Source organism: Pelmatolapia mariae, linkage group LG16_19 (genome assembly GCF_036321145.2).
Source record: "Pelmatolapia mariae isolate MD_Pm_ZW linkage group LG16_19, Pm_UMD_F_2, whole genome shotgun sequence".
Classification (NCBI taxonomy): Eukaryota; Metazoa; Chordata; class Actinopteri; order Cichliformes; family Cichlidae; genus Pelmatolapia; species Pelmatolapia mariae.
Genome location: NC_086241.1, coordinates 41735001 through 41752246, shown reverse-complemented (window position 1 = coordinate 41752246; position 17246 = coordinate 41735001). Strand labels below are relative to the sequence as shown.

The window sequence follows — 17246 nt, the reverse complement described above, 5'->3', positions numbered from 1 at the left end:
ACTGCCACTACCTCTCTAGAACCAATTGTCTACACACTGTCCATGTTGTTGTTGTTGTTGGGGGTTAGCATGGTTGGAATTCAGTGCTAAGTTGGGAGGGCTAACCTGAAGCTCGGCCCTCTCCACTTCCCAGTGCGCCCTCTCCATCTCGAACCGGGCCCACTCATGCTGGATGTAGTGCAGGATGCCGGGGATTGTGTACTGCTGCTGCGGCCGAGGTAGCTCATCGGGCTGGTGTGGCACCATGGCTGCTCCGCCACCACCGCCTCCAATTGGCGGATTAGCACTACTGTTATTCCCCTGCTGCTGCGGTGGCGGAGGCTGTCGTGGGGCACTCGTTCCGACCCCTCCTCCGCCGGGGTTTTCGTCCATATTTTTTTTTTTTTAAGTAGAAGGAAAGTCTCCACAGGCAGCAACGATCCGCGGAGGGATCCCCGCCCCCTAAAGCCCGTGTCTCAGCTCCGTCCCTGTCTCGCTGGCTCCGCTGTGTTGTGTAAAACTGGCTTTCCTCGGAGCGATATGGTGCGCGCGGCTGATTGGGGACTTGGTGTTTGTGTATAGAGCTAACCGGCCGCCATTACTGTTCTCTCCCCCGACCTCTCTCGGATCCGATGGTCAAGGTGGGAGAACCCAGCCGCAATGCCTGACGGGACACATCCATCCTCCTTTTCCCTTCCAAATATATTATGGAACCTTCACTGCTCAAAGAAAGGGTAGTAAAATATAACTTTAACGGAGCATATATTAGGATGTATGGGGAAATACAGCAGTTTTACCTTTAGCTAGCAGATACATTGTGGTTGTTGTCTATTGCTCCTTTTAAGTACCACAACCACAACTTCTAAACAGCTGAATCTAAAACCCCGTCCAGGATTGTACCGAGCAATTTTCAACCGTGAGTACAGTACAATAAATTATGTAAAAAGTATATAATTTGCGTATTTCAAAGGAGAAAAATGCAAACATCAATGGGATTTTCTTCTGGATTGTTTGCGTGGAATAATTACTCCCTCAAATGTCTTAAAGCTTATATTACAAGCATGTTTTGAAAGTATAAGTAGAAAGTACTTGCGTTCAAATGTAGGGAATAACTGTGACCCTGGAATGCACCTGTCTACGCATGCGTACCAAATGCTATGGCTGTATATCGTTGAATGTCCTCTTTCGTTAGTATTTATTTACCTTTACAGTACTTTACAGTAATCTTACTTTAATCCTGTAAACCGACAGCATTGTGTTTAAAATAACATTAGATTGGGGCAAAAACTCGTTAACAGAAGTTCCCGTTTTAGCCCGTTTGATGGAGTTAATGTAGCAACTGGCACAAGCTAACAGCTGGCGGTAAGTAAAACAAACGTTCAGGTATGGCGTGAGGTATTAGATTGCAATATCTCATACCATGGGGCAATGGTCTGTACTGATGATATCGACTTTACGATTCCTCTGCAGCCAGCAGCCGATCGGATAATGATCAAGTTCGTGCTAATGGTGAACCGACAGGGTCAGACCAGGCTGTCCAGGTATTATCACTCTGTGGAGCTGAGCAGAAGAGCAGCTCTTGAGGCCGATGTAGTACGCTACTGCCTGAGCCGCAAGAAAGATCAGGTGTCTGTCTGCGAGTTCCCAGTCTTGTTTAGATCGAATAAATAACATAACAATATCATGTTTATAACCCCTCTCTGTTTGCAGTGTTCCTTTGTGGAGTACAAAGACTTTAAATTGGTTTACCGCCAGTATGCTGCTCTGTATATCGTGGTGGGCATCACAGACAGTGAGGTGAGTGTGATCGGAGGTATTTTACACCTCAGCGTTTTCGTCCTTTCAATGGTCAACAGGACGTGTTTCTCCTCTTTACTCTCACAGAATGAGCTGTCCATCTACGAGCTGGTTCATAACTTTGTGGAGGTCTTGGATAAATACTTCAGCCGGGTGGTGAGTTCAGTTTGATCGAGGTTCTTACAGAGCTAAATACTGGTAGCCGCCAGTGCTACCCCTCAGCCTCCTAGTAGATGCATCTGTGGTAGAAATGTGAAAATCCTAAAAAGCCTCAGAACTTGAGGTCAAAGTCACAATGACTAGCTATTTAGTAGATGCACCTTTGAATTGGTAAATTTTACCTCACTTCATTCTCGAGATATACTGCTGAGGGGTGAAAACCATTGGATCCATTATCAGTGCAGGTCTAAGGCAGGTCTCAAAACTGGTGTCAAGCCAGCCTCCAGTTTGAGAATTGCAGTCAAGCTAGCCTCCAGTTTGTTTTCTGTTCCCTGTGTATTACGGGAAGAGATGTAGAAACCTGACTTCAAAATATAAGCCAACTTCGAGTGAATTAACAGATATGTTAAGAACATAATAACATATAATTTAGTCTTGTTTACACACTCTAATGTTAGATCCACATGACACAACCCTGTATCCTAGTAGCGCCCTGTCAATATCAAGGCCATCTTATTTTGGATTTCAAAGTAAAAGCCCTGTGAATTTTCATTTTTGAACTACTCTTTCAATAGAGTAGAATAGAATAGAATAGAATAAAGCTTTATTATCCCACGGATGAGAAATTTCGGCGTTACAGAGCTCTTACAGCAAGAGAAAAAAAATGTAAAAGGAAGACACAATGTGGTCCTATAAACATAAGCAACCGAAGTTCGTATATACAGGTATATACAGATAACAGTGTAAAGAATGTGTATAGAAAAATTGGAAAATTGTACAGAGATATGTATAAAATCTACAGGGTTATGTATAAAATGTACAGAGCTAAGTATAAAATGTACAGAGCTAAGTATAAAATGTACAGTAAACAAACAAGCTGGTGAGTAAGATGACCAAAAGAATGTTAAGTTGCATTATAGAGTCTGACAGCTGCTGGTAAGAATGACCTGCGGTAGCGCTCCTTCCTACACTGTGGGTGTAAAAGTCTACTGCTGAACGAGCTGCTCAGTGCTCGTACAGTCTCATGCAGGGGGTGGGAGGTGTTGTCCATGATGGATGTTAGCTTAGACAACATCCTCTCCTCCCCAACCTGCTCGATGGACTTCAGTGGACAGTCCAGGACAGAGCTGGCCCTCCTGACCAGTTTGAGTTTCTCCCTGTCCCTCTCTGCCATTCCGCCACTCCAGCAGACCACAGCATAGAAAATAGCAGACGCCACCACAGTGTCGTAAAACGTCCTTAGGAGTGTCCTGTTCACCCCGAAGGATCTCAGCCGCCGTAGCAGGTGGAGACGACTTAGACCCTTCTTGTAAAGTGCATTTGTGTTTGTGGACCAGTCCAGTTTGTTATTGAGGTGAACACCCAGGTATTTGTACTACTCCACCATTTCAATGTCCAAACCCTGGATGTTCACTGGTGTAATAGGAGGTGGCTTCTTGCTGAAGTCAATCACCAGCTCCTTCGTCTTGCTGGCATTGATGCGAAGATGGTTCTGCTCGCACCAGCTGACGAAGTCAGTGATCAGTTCAGTGACTTCAGAATGCTCTTAAAAGCAAAACTCATATTTCCAAAGACTAGTTGCACTTTATATCAACAGTATCCAACCCCACAGTGATACCATGTCAATTTCAAGTCAGTCTGATTTTGCCTTCCAAAATAAAAGCCATTTCAAACTGCCCACATATGACTTAACTTTCAATGATTTCAAAATGCTCTAAATAGGAAAATTCCTGTTTTCACAGGATAATTTTTCACCTTAAATCAACAGTGTCCAACCCCACAGTAAAACCATGCCAATTTCAAGTTGCTCTGATTTTGCCTTTCAAATTAATGGCCCCTTTGAATTTCCCCATATATGATATACTCTTTCAATTTCTTCAAAATGCTCTTAAAATGAAAATTGCTGTTTCCACAGGATAATTTCATTCTAGATCAACAGTGTACACTCTCACGGGGATACCAAGTCAACTTAAAGTCACCTTGATTTTGCCTTTCAAAGTAATGGCCCGTTGAAATTGCCCATATATGACCCACTCTTTCACTGACTTCAGAACACTCTTAAAAGCAAAGTTGCTGTTTCCACAAGTTAATGTCACTCTATATTGACAGTTGTCGTGTTCAGAATTTTTGGAAGGAATCTCAGGAGAAAGGTTTGTCTTTTAAAAAAGGATTTACTTTGCTTTTGGCAGTTGAAATTACAAGTTTACACAGCGCTGTGGATCTCTATGTGAACCAGCAGCATGTTTCACAAAAAGGATGACCCTCAAGTGTGCTGTACAACATTATATAGTAAGACAAAAACATAGATTATAGGATCTATCTTCCTCCCGCACGGACGTGGCAGTCTTGGTGTCTGCGCCGAAGCATCCTCGTATTTCCGTGACCTCGTCTGGTATCTGCTCCCTCGTCTGTAAGAAACAGAAAAGCAAAACACCTCTCTGCCTAGCCTTGATAATCTAATGTTATTATCCATTGTTCTTCTAGTGATTCAAAGTTGGTTTAGAATATCATGTTCGGCACTCTCTGACCCAGAGACTTATTCTAATCATAATCTATGTGTGTAAGCATGTTTGCAGTTATCCCTCTGCACTCTAAGTCATTTCCTACAATATATCAGTCCGGACAGTCACGCCGAACGAAGCTTTTGAAATTCAAAAGACTTAGTGCCAACTTATTAATGAGCACATTTGCAATGTGTGTATGAAAATGATTATAACCGCTTATTTTAGTAATAGAAATCAAACATTTTCAATCCCAACATTCCCTCCTTTCACACGTTTTAATGTGTGAACAAAAAACATATTTCGTTCAGCCTGCTGTCCCACAGGTTCCCTCCAGAGTGATACTCAGCCTTTCAGCTTTTCCCTCTTAACTGGGGTGGTGTCCTGTGGTCGAGTCAGCGCTAAATCAGCTGTCGTCCCCATTCAGTCGGTCAGATACTGGGTCTTCCAGACCGTCAGCCGGCCTCCTCATGGGAACGCATTAAACGAACACAGGCATCTTATCTTCTAAACACGATTCAGTTTCTTTTGATCATTAAAGCTTAAACACAAAATTGCAATATACATTTTGCCTTTCCTACCTCTAAACACCTGGGGGCACTTTATGTCTTGGTTCAGCCATGAAGCCAGCTCACCTGATTCATCACCGAGCCCAACCGACACTGGCAACTGATAGGGTGGCACTGCATGTTCTTCCCTTAGTGTCGCTGTTTTCAATCTGTTAATTGGAGTCCTCAAACATGGGATAGACAACATCCACAACGAGTCAATACAGCTGTGAATGTGGCCAGTTATCAGTCAATTACCAATCAATGACAAAATGATAGCTTTTAGCCACTCACCCAGAGGATCTTCAATCCCAGAAAATTCCTTCTCCTCATTTGATAATGTCTATCCTACTCTGGACTGTCAAAAGTGACTTTAACGCCGAGTGGTCTGACAGTCCTGTTTATTGTATTCCCTGCTCAGGTTAGCCAATCTCTGCACATTGTAATGAACATAATAAACCTGGTCAACATTTTGTTGGGTGTTATTTCAAAATATTATGGATTCGAACCCCAACACCTATGGGATTTGCCATACGGACTGCTGTATTTTACCTCTGACCTATATCTGTTACTGGCAGTCCCAAGTGGACATCTGTGCAAACACTTGACCAGGTACTTGGGCAGGAAATTTAACAGTTTCTAGGAACTCTGCCCTTGGTGTCAAAATTTTAGGAATTTGACCATAAGTGATATTTATGGTGTTGTCACCCCCATCGGGGCTTACCTTACCCCCTTTTGGTGAAATTCCTCCGTCGGACATGTGCAATCACCCTCCTTTGGCATGAAAACTGGTGGTGTGGTGAAGTGGGTGCTATAAAAAAAAACAAAAGCTCAGGACAGAACAGTTATCAGTCAGGTGCTTCATGCAAAATTTACATATATTTTAATTCATATTGATCCTCTGAGTGTAATAGCACATTTTAATTTTAATTTATCAAAGTTCAACACAATGGGTTTCTCCTTTATTTTGCTTTTGTTCTTTTTGCAGTACCACATCCTAGCATATGCCCCTGATGGTTGTATTCTACTTTTTAATGATTGACTATTTTAAGGGGAAAAAACTCAGTCACGTGGACCAGTGTTTATTATTACACAACTCTATTTTGGACATGACAAATCATACCACACCCTTCGTTATACTCAAATATTGTTTGGTTTTGGCTATTTTCCTATAAAAAATGTAATTGGCTTTTCTACAATGGCCTGCGATGCTGAATGGTAAGATGTTCCAGTGATGAATGATGTCAAATGTTCTTTATTGTCTTTTTGTCAGCTCCTCATGTCTGTAGAATCCATTTTGATGTCCTCAAAACTTCTGGAGATCTTTATCATTGTTGCTGGTGTAAAAGTGGATGCATTTTGAGCTCTTTTGATTTTCCGCTGATTTTTCTTGTCCATTTTCCATGTTGTTCCAATCTTCTTCTTTCTCCCTCCCTTTTTTTGAAAAAGTACGGCATTTACAATTCCGTCTTTTTCAGAAACACCCACGAAAATCTATTTTGTAGTCTGGTGAGGCCTTTTTTGGTAGTTTGGTGCTCTCCTATTAGCATACTCTGGAATCTGTTGTCGTCCAGATGTTGGTCTCTGGGCCCTCATCTGTTGTGGATATTGGTTTGGACATTCATTCCTCCAATGTCCTCTCATTCGACAGGCAAAACTGTCGAATTGTTGTCTTTCACACACTTCTGGCTAGTGTTCCCCTCTGAAGCGTCCTCTTTCGACATTCCACATTTGTGCAGATCTTGGGCCTTGACCTTGTTCTTGTTGTCACCGTGGTTTACACTCAGGCTTTGTTTGTGTAGCCCAGGGGTCGGCAACCCTAGGCACGCGTGCCACAGTTGGCACGCGAAGGGTTAACTGATGGCACGACCAATGCTGGACTGGCCATCGGGCATTTGCTCGGTGACTTTTTTTTCCCTTTGTAACAATATAAACAATGAAAGGTGGTGGTTTGGCCAGATGCTGGTCGGTGTGTAAAAATAACTCAGTTGTTTGGTGGTGGCTATGGCGGAGCTTCCTCAGATTCAGTAAAATTAGCAAGTGGTGGAGGCCAGCAGGTGGATGAGAGAAAGGGGAGGCAGGAGGAGGAGAGACCCGAGGCAACTGCCGGTCCGAGTGTCAGGTGAACTGAACTTCAGGTAAGAAGTTATGACCTGCAGTCTATCTGGGTCAGATATAAACCAAGTTTAGGTGGAGTTTATTTTCGTTGTGCTGACTTTTTACAGTCAGTTACAATAACTCGTACTGCCTGCTAGCTAGCATGACGGAGTTTCTATACAGCTGGGTGGGTGCTATGATGTTACTGATATCACAATGAACTGTATTTTATTCATAAGGTTAGTTAGTAGAGTTGCCTGTAAAAAGACGGAATCGTCCCTCATTCAGAGAAAATATTACGCGTTTGGTATTGAGCTGAAAAGGAACACAGTTTGTCCCGGACTTCAACTACAATGAAAAAGACACAAAGCTGGATTTATTCTGTCGTTACGCTGCACAGCTGCCTCTTCTTCTCTCATTCTCCCCCCCTCCATCTCCTGTTGCTACTTCAATCATGAAACTGATCAATGATCAGCTGATCGGCTTTTCTCTCGTGTTTGTTTATCACCCACTTTGCGCCAGAAAGAAGAAACCAGCGGATGTCGCGCTAAACAACAGCAGCACGTTTAAGCTTGATCAGCTGTTGTTAGAATTTATTTAATATTACTTTCTAGTATCAGATGATGTTTGCTGGAGCCACAGCTGTAAAAGCTGCTGGTCATGATGGTTTGTATATCTGGTGAGAGGGAAACATGAAGATGAAACCAGGAGATGTCCTTACTGAATCATCATAGCTGAACAGGTGATGGAGAAACAGGTTTACCTTTTAGGTGACATGAATGAGTTGAAGGGAAGTTATGAACTGTTTCTGAGAGACAAATAACACCAGGATCCTTTTCTAAGTAGCTGACAGCTGGTAACTGTGCAGGGGCGGGTCTAGCAAAGTTTTGCCAGGGGGCCAGGTAGGGCATTAACAGGGAAAGGGGGGCACAAAGAAATACTTTCTTATTCTCATTTAAAATGTCTGGCTGTTATTAAATAATTATCTGAAGCTTACAACCAAAGTTTTTATCTGACATAAAATGTATAGAAATCATACATATAACATCGAAGTAGCTGGAATCCATAGATGTGCGTGTTCATGGAGCTTGCATTGTCACCTGCTGGACATCACTACCTGACAAGTTTAACTGTCTTCAGAAAATTGCAGAGGCCTTATTGACAGTATTTGGCTCTACATATCTGTGTGAGCAGATTTTCTATCACATGAGTGTCCTCGGGTAGCCGTCTGAATGCTGGACACTCGGAGACCTGTGTCTCTGAGTGGTAGACCAGAGATCATATTAACATGTGTATGTATTAACAAACATGCCATATTGGCCCAGTTTATTTTTCTTATCATTGTTGTGAGGAGACCATAAATAGCATTTTTATTTTCTGTATTTGCTGTTATGGAGTTCTTGTTATGGATAAAAAGTGTCTTTTTTTTGTTTCAAAATAGCTGATAACTATTTGCTGATAGCTGCCAACATCTGCAAACAAATATAATTCTATAAAGTGGTTCTATATAGTGTGTAACTGTTAATATAGAGCGTTATTAAATTTATTGCTAATGCAATCATATGGCACATTGACGTCTGAGGAAATTTTAAATGGCACTCGCCATCAGAAAGGTTGCCTACCCCTGGTGTAACCAATGCAGCAGCCACAGCTTGTGGTATTTCTGCTTTTAAGTCAACAAACACAGCCTGCATTTGTTTGGCCTTAACTTTGTTGTTGTTGACCTCTGAGTCCTTTCCTTCCTTCTGATGCTTAAGCAGCCTTCCAGTTCGTTGTTTCGTCTTCCTCTCTGATGTGTGTCCGGACATGATGTTCCAAGTGCTCTCTCCACAATGAATCCGTCATAACACTCAATCCAACCACTCCATCAACAGAGTCTTGGACAGATCTTGGCAGACCAATTTCACACTGCTTTCTCCACAAATGTACAGCTGCCTCACTCCTATCGTGTCACATTCCTGTATGATGTTGCCAGAGGTTGGCTACTCGCTCCAGATATTCAGTCAAGGACTCATTGGCTTCCATTCGTGGCATCATTTCAGCATTCAGCAAGCCGGTCTTTGTCTTTTTTATTTGTTTGGTCAGCTTTGATTTCTCCTTGGACTGAACGCCTCTCAGTTTTCCTGGCCTGTGTCTTACTGAGAGCCGCAGTCTCCTCCTCATGATCGTTGTCAGTGCTTTCTTTTTGATTCTCATGGTCTGAGTCACTCATCCTCTTCTTTCTTCTAGTTTACTGTTCTCCTCCTTGAATCTCCTGAGTTGTTGTTCGAGGAATCAATGCGGGATCTCTTTGTAGCTTGTCTGTTGGAAGGAAGGGGTTTTGGAGGGGATTATAGGAAGAACAGGGGGAATCTCCTTCAGAGCAGGGCCCCAGCCTCCAGGTGCTTTCGTTGCCTGACATCTGTGCAGTTTGAGTTTGCTTGGCTGGTAGTCATGTCCGACCAATCTCTTGATAGCTTCTCCTTTGCACTCTGTTCACCAGCATCCTGTTGTTTTTCTCTCTCTGCATCAGGTTGTCGTTTAGGTGTGACATCCATTATCACTGAATTCAAGTTCACTGGATGACCGGCGTCCCCAGGTGTGCTGTCAGATTTAGGCGACCTCAAACAGTCAGGCACTTCAGGGTAGAGTTTAAACACAGTAGAAGCTCCAGATGTGATAGTGGGCAGCCCAGTTCTCAATGTTTGCAATGTTTGTAATTTTTTGTCTTCACCTTGCAACTTGTAGTCTGGATTTTGGACTCGCACATATTTATGGTTGTCCATCGCCTTCCTTTTTCCACTGATTCCATCTCTTGTTCAATTTCTTCTCCATTGCAGATCTTGCTTTCTTATCTTCTATACCATCCAGCATCCGGTCGTTAATATATTTTTCTAATTGACCCAAACTCTCTATCCCCGGTGAAATTGCATTGTCTGCCATTACGCTTTTTAGATTCTCTTTGTTATTGTTTAATTTATATCAAGATTTCTATCCCTTTTCCTTTTTTAATGCTTTAAGTTTGTTTACCTGTTTTTTGTTTTCTTCTAGGACTAAGAACTCTCTTACTCCCAGATCTTAATTGTCATTACGGTTTTCTTTTATTGTTGAGACTGTAAATAAAATTCAACTCTACTAATTATGAAGGTTTAGACAAGCAACCTCTATTTTGAAATGATGACAGCGCAGTGCTTTTTTCTTTTCCCAAAAACGCAGACTTCAATTTTAACACAGATAAATCTGAAATAAACTGCAAACTAAATTGAGTCTAATTTAAAGCAAGTGAAATCATTCCTGTTCAACCCAGCTGGTAAATGATTCAAAAACACACACACACTGTACTACATTAATAAAAGATGAGATTGACCAGTCAAAATACACTTCTGGGATCAATCCAGAAAGAATCTGGATCAATACTTGATTAGAAATTAATCAAACAAAATAAGACTCAATTTAACAATCAGCTCAACAGTAATTGTCACCAAGACAAAACCAAAAACAAAACAGCACTAAAATGAATTTAGGAATTATTACATAGAACAGATAAGAGTCAATGAAAGAAAATCATACGATATAAACAGAATGGCAGTTAATTTAAGAATGCTTATGGTCATTAGTCTGTCCAAAATCAATTTTAAGATCAAATCCTACAATGTAATGCAAAGCAAAACAACCAAACCCCAAGATCATTAACTGCTCATCAACTGATAACAGAAACCAATCTTAAACTCAACTGGAAAGATCATAAACAAATATAATTGATTCTACAGCTGTCAGTTAATTACTGACTGATGACAAAATTAATTAAATCGATCAATATCCTTAACACAGACCCAAAAACAAACCGGTTACCCTTTTAGCTGTTTCCCAATATCAGAAATCAATTTAGCGGGGGTTAGAATACAAAACCATTTAGCAGTCAACTCTATAGCTTTTGAATTGATCACAACTAATGGCAAGATTGATTTATAATGATCAACGTGTAGTGACAAATATATACAAAGACCCGCTAATTCTATAGCTGTTTACTGATATGAGAAATCAGCTCAAAGGGAACTTAAATCAAAAATAACTGGCAGTTAACGCTATAGGGTTTAACTAAAAATGAGTAATGACAACTTCAAAAGAAAGGTCAAAAAGCAATTACCACTGTACAATTACCAGCTTAGTTCTATAGCTACCAGGTGATAACAACAATAAATGAGAGTCAATTTAATATTTATCTTCAGAAACACCAGCTCGTTTGTCAAAGAAAGCCAAGTTTAACATTTAACTTTTGGAAAACATCAAATTGTCTATTGGGCAGAAACAAGGTTCAATTCAGCATCCACCTTCCAGAAACATTTAACCCTATCAGATAAAAACTAAGGTCAATGGTGTTTACTGTTTCATAAATATTAAATTGTTTATCAAAACAAAACAAAATGCAAATGGAATTAACTTCAAAATCCTTTACATTCCTTCCTTTACATTTATTTACATTTATTAACCAAAAACAAAGTTCAATTTAGACTATAACTTCAAAAAGATCTATTCTTTAGTCAGGCAAAGACAAAGTTTAATGAAATCATTTAAAATAATTTAAAATAAAAACAAAGTCTAATTTAATTTAGAACTTCAGGAACATTTAATCATTAAAATTAAAACCTAATTTTATAAAATAACTTGAACCGTGATCATTGAAAACAAAACAAGGTCTAACTCAGAAAATAACTTTTTAGAAAATATGATTATTGAAAAATAAAACAAAGTCTAATTTAGATAATAATTTCAATACCAATGTGTTCATTTATTACTTTGAAATAGTGTACTCAAAAGATTGTTTTCCACTCTCTGGCTTCCGTAAAAAACTCCTCAATCTTATGCTTGAACTTATTTATCTGGCCCTGATGTGCTTACTTTAACTTTTGCATAGCATTTTCACAAAAAACCCAAGCAGAAATTCACTTTGTATTCAGAGAGTGTTATCCAATGTATTTAAAACCCAATAATAATTTTCCAATATGAAATGAACAACTATTCTAAGAACCTAATTAAACAAAGAACAGGGGACACACTCATAAATTACTTGGATAACTCAGCATTCACATGAGATATCCCACTCACACTGAATCAAAATGGATCCTATTCACGTCCGAGCAAATGCCACGCTGCATAGGTCATTGATTCTGAAAGTCACTCAAGCACTCACACTCTCAGTCACACTTCTGCTCTAGCGTGTCCAAATTCATGGGCTGCATCCTCCTGAGGACCCGGCCTTCGCGGTCTACGTGGGCCGGGTCCTCAGAAGGTCGGGTAGGCCGGAAGTAAACGGCTGTGGAATTGGATGGTCTAGCCTTCTGGTGGAGTTTAATAAACTCGGCCGTCTGCTCCTTGCTATCTAAAATATAACAGGGCACTGGCGTAAATTCTCGACTATCTCACACTTCTGTTTAATCAGTTTTCTGTTTGACGTTTATTCAGCTGTGTGAAAACCAAGGAGGAACCCACCCAGGGGATTGATAAAGTTTTATTTTATTTAATCTAATCTAATAACTTTAATCTCAGCCAAACCGATTTACTCACGAACAAATAAAACACTGAAAAAAGACAAACAATAAAATTTTTAGGTTGTCTAAGTGACTTATATATAACGTTTAACCTGAGTAGCGAAAGTCCGCGGTGATCTGAAAACGATGTGCCGGGAGTCGTGCTGTTCTCGGCGGCTTCAGTGACCCTCGAGCTCCTGGCTAGCTATCGAGCTGGTGGGTAACAGACGTCTCCGAAAAAGTCGAAGCGCTTTTGCAAATATGCGATGTCTTAATAAACCGAGCAAATATTTGAAGTTTACACACCCACATTCTGGCCTGAAAATATGTTAAAAGTTTATTTTGTGAACCAGAAAGATTAATAAGAGTAATTTTAAAACTTAGTAGCGGCCGCCATTGCCAGAAACTGGAGTTTGGCTGGGCCCCGCTATGAATTCTGAGATATGGTGGGCCACGAAGGACACACCCGACCCATCCTTCAAATTCGGGGAAAAGGAGGACGCATTTGTCGGCTGCATTCGGAGGAGTCTACGAATTTGGACAGCCTTCGGCGCATCGCTGTGACGTAATCCAGGGCTCTAGACTAACTTTTTGACATGGGCGCACCGGTGCGCCTAACTTTAAAAATTTAGGCGTACCGGCACAAAAGTTAGGCGCACTCAAATTTTTCAACTGCATCGCTTAACACCGCAGTTTTACATGTGCACTTTCTTTTGGGGGGGAAGTCCATACAGACAATATTCATTTCTCAATTATTAACTAACAAACTTGTGCTTAAAGTGCTTTGTCAATATTGTAGAAAATGTTAAACTTAATCATCATCTTGGCCTGACGACCTGTTTGCTGCTGCCTGCTGCTGAAAGGCAGTGGGGAGAGGGGACACTTGGGCAGTGCATTTATCACAGCATATAATGTGTTTTCTGGATACACTGTGCTTTTTCAGCATTCAAAGATTGATGGCTTTGTGTCAGAGCACTGGCTATGAATTTCAGACGGATCAGGCCTTAACTTAACAAAAAAAGTTATCAATAGTTTTTTTCATCTTTTCTTATTACCCACAGCTACATCAACTTCTGTCGGGCCTAGGCTGATCACTAGGGCTGGGTATCATCACTGATTTCTATAATCCATTCGATTCCGGTTCTCAAAGACCTGATTCGATTCAATTTAGCCTCAGACAGTCAGAAATATTATAATTCTGATCATTTATCAGCACTGATACATGTGAGACTTCATCAGAATTGTGAACATCACAGCAGATGCCTTTGTGTGAAAGTAACTGAGAATAAAACACAGAAAAACATGAAGGAGATTTTTCTGGCCTGGCTTTTTATAGCAGATGACCTTAAAAATATTCTGCAATATTCTGTAATTTTGCACAATTTTAAAAAGTTTACATTTCTTCAGTATTGAACAGCAGAAACTAGGCTTTCTTGTCCAAGGTCATTTAAGTGAAAAAAAGAAAAAGACAGCGGCCGACAGCGCTGTAAACAACGGTAGACTGGTGGGTAATAAGCGAATGGATAATGCAGAAAACAGAGATTTGAGACGGGAAACTGTTCTTGTACAGAGAGAGGGAGAGAGAGAGAGAGCTGTGCATGAAGTGTGATTTTTATCGTGATGGAAGCAAAACAGCAAAAGTCAGAGGGAATTCATGACGACATTGATCAAATGTGAAGCGTAGTTTGCTGCTTCTTTGGCTGCTGGCTCGGCGAATTTTGGTTGGAGAGAGACAAAACCTGCAGCTCAGAATCAGCGCAAAAAAGACGGAAACACAGCGCGGACGGTGGGCTCGGTGAGCTCCGACAGCGTGTCCGTCTACGGGCCGTCGGGTGAGAAAGCCGAGAAAGACAAAGCTGATTCTGATGCGTCGGGTCCGCTCTGTGTTTACGTCTTTGTGTGGAATCCGTTAATGAATTGATATCGCCTTATTCAAGCTACTCACCTCTCTCTTCTACCTGCACTTCCAACTGGACCACGGCCAATCAGAGAGGTCCCGCCCCTGACCATCTCTGATTGGTTTAGTCCACGATAGGGCATATTGGTCGTGTCCAAATTCATGGGCTGCATCCTCCTGAGGACCGGGCCTTCGCAATCTAAGTGGGCCGGGTCCTCAGACGGTCGGGTAGGCCGGAAGTAAACGGCAGTGAAATTGGACGGTCCAGCCTTCTGATTAACGTCACCGCTGTCTCGGTGGAGTTTAATAAACTCGGCCGTCTGCTCCTTGCTATATAAAATATAACAGGACACTGGAGTAAATTCTCGACCGTCTCACACTTCTGTTTAATCAGTTTTCTGTTTGACGTTTAGTCAGCTGTATAAAAACCAAGGAGGAACCCACTCGGGGGATTAATAAAGTTTTATTTTATCTAATCTAATAACTTTAATCTCAGCCAAACCGATTTACTCACGAACGAACAAAACACTGTAAAAGCCCAACAATAGCATTTTTAGGTTGTCTCAGGTTATATTTCATGATTATACTTATATACTACGTTTAACCCGAGTAGCGAAAGTCCGCGGTGATCTGAAAATGATGTGCCGGGAGTTGTGCCGTTCTCGGCGGCTTCAGTGACCCTCGAGCTCCCGGCTCGCTATCGAGCTGGTGGGTAGCAGGCGTCTCCGAAAACGTCGAAGCACTTTTCCAAATATGCGATATCTTGATAAACCGAGCAGATATTTGATGTTTACACAGCTACTTTCTCGCCTGAAAATATGTTAAAAGTTTATTTTGTGACCCAGAAAAATTAATAAGAGTAATTTTAAAACGTAGTACCAGCCGCCATTGCCGGAAACTAGAGTTTGGCTGGGCCGCGCTATGAATTCTGGGATATGGTGGGCAAAGAAGGATACATCAGACCCATCCTCAAATTCGGAGAAAATGAGGACCCATTTGTCGGCTGCATTCGGAGCAGCCTATGAATTTGGACAGCCTTCGGCGCGTCGCTGTGACGTAATCGGTCTACAAATGCGGCCTCAGGAGGAGGCAGCCCATGAATTTGGACACGACCAATGTGTGTCTGTTGTTGACCACACGGAGAGTTGCAGAGATTTTTTTTTTTTTTTGTTACCTGAAAATATTTGGTCGCACCGGTGCGACCAAATATTTTTTTTAGTCGCACCACTGAACAATTTGATCGCACTCTAGAGCCCTGTAATCGGTCTACAAATGCGTCCTCAGGAGGATGCAGCCCATGAATTTGGACACGACCTATGGCTGTGTCCCAATTAAGAGACCGCACGCTTGGAGTACGCGTACTACGGACGGTGCGTATTGTCACTGTCACTACTCGATGAATGAGAAGCGAGGGGGGCCAAGATTGCGGAATAAGCGGTTGTACAATCTGCGGGTCTGATTAGGAAACGTGATTTTGATGTCCTGAAAAATACTTTACTTACAAATAAGTTACTCCAAAAAAAAGTAGAACGCAAGCGAAACCCCCTGGAGGTTACTTTGAAAGACCCTCAGACAGACACAAAGATAAACTTAGAGCGATAAAAATGGCTAACCCCAAGCTAGCAGGTAGCCTTTCCGATAACGATTACAACCTTGCTGCTATGCAAGAAGCATGTGAGGAGGAAGATATAGAAGAGATGGAACTTCAACAAGAAATCGCAAGACCCATGGGTGACCACACTCCGTTACCAAGTCCCAATCCCAAACAAATGAAAAGCAAAACTACCGGGAAGCAGGTGAGCATCGAGAATATATATGAAGTTTTACTTGGCTTCACAAAAAGATGCGAGGAAAGGTTTGATTCGCTTGACAAGAAGTTGGAAGCCTTTGAACAACGCATTGAAGTAAACACACAGGCAACCCAAAAAAACAGAGAGGAAATTGACAAGCTAAAGACAAAGGTGGAGTCGCTGGTAAAGGAAAACAAAGAATTAAAGGAGAGCTGTCTGGAGAGTGCACGGTACCGCAGAAGATGGGACCTCAGAATACTGGGTCTGACAGAGAAAGAAAACGAGAATACACGCGAAACAGTGATCGGCATTCTAACAAGAGTGGTTCCTGTGTCAGTGGAAAAACTGCAGCTCATGGTTGATACAGTACACCGACTGGGGAAGAAAGACAATGCTGTGAGCAACAAGGTGCCAAGACCAATCATCATACAGTTCAGCATGAGGACGGCTAGGGATGAAGTATGGAGGAAATCCAAAGAGGCCAGGGTCTGCAAAGAACTGAACATAAAATTTAAAGAGGACTTCTCCAAAGAAGACCGTGAAGCTCGAATCAAGCTGTGGCCAAGGTGCAGGAAGCTCGAAACAACGGCAGAAGAGTTTTCCTGAAGGAGGGTTATGCAATAATAGACGGTAAAAGAATTGATCCGTGAGATGCACTTGAAAAAGTCAATAAATAAATAAAAAATAAATAAAAAATATGAGAGGGTCATAAAGCAATGTCTTAGTTAAATGTGAGCAATAGAGAGCTAAAATTGCTACTTATATAAAGGGGGTAGTACTGTGATAGGGTCTGAGTACTGTTATGATTACATATGTAGGACACTAGGCTTATTCCTGCTTCAAGCACTCTTTTCTTCTAGTAAGTGCCAAAGAAGCCGATACTGTTCTTGTTTTGTATTTTGTTTTGTTTTCTTGTATTTTTTTTTCTTCATCTTATATATGGCTGTTCTATTAAGTTCTTTAAATGTTCG

The 17246-nt window shown here is 41.4% G+C and overlaps 2 protein-coding genes across 5 annotated transcripts in view; one reads left to right on the top strand and one right to left on the bottom strand.

Moving 5' to 3' along the window:
* strn3 (striatin, calmodulin binding protein 3) overlaps positions 1-895 on the bottom strand; it is a 31290-nt gene extending 30395 nt beyond the window's left edge. The window contains exon 1 of the mRNA XM_063496915.1: positions 106-895. Within this exon, the coding sequence (XP_063352985.1) occupies positions 106-372 (267 nt within the window). The 5' untranslated portion in view covers positions 373-895. The remainder of the gene's footprint in view (positions 1-105) is intronic.
* Positions 896-976: 81 nt separating this feature from the next.
* The window catches only part of ap4s1 (adaptor related protein complex 4 subunit sigma 1), a 22517-nt gene continuing 6247 nt past the window's right edge, over positions 977-17246 (top strand). The window contains exons 1-4 of one of the 4 annotated variants that reach the window (XM_063496917.1): positions 977-1341; positions 1450-1605; positions 1690-1776; positions 1864-1932. In XM_063496917.1, coding sequence (XP_063352987.1) covers positions 1468-1605; positions 1690-1776; positions 1864-1932 — 294 coding nt within the window. In that variant the 5' untranslated portion in view covers positions 977-1341; positions 1450-1467. The remainder of the gene's footprint in view (positions 1342-1449; positions 1606-1689; positions 1777-1863; positions 1933-17246) is intronic. The other 3 variants (XM_063496918.1, XM_063496920.1, XM_063496919.1) reach the window with 3 other exon arrangements.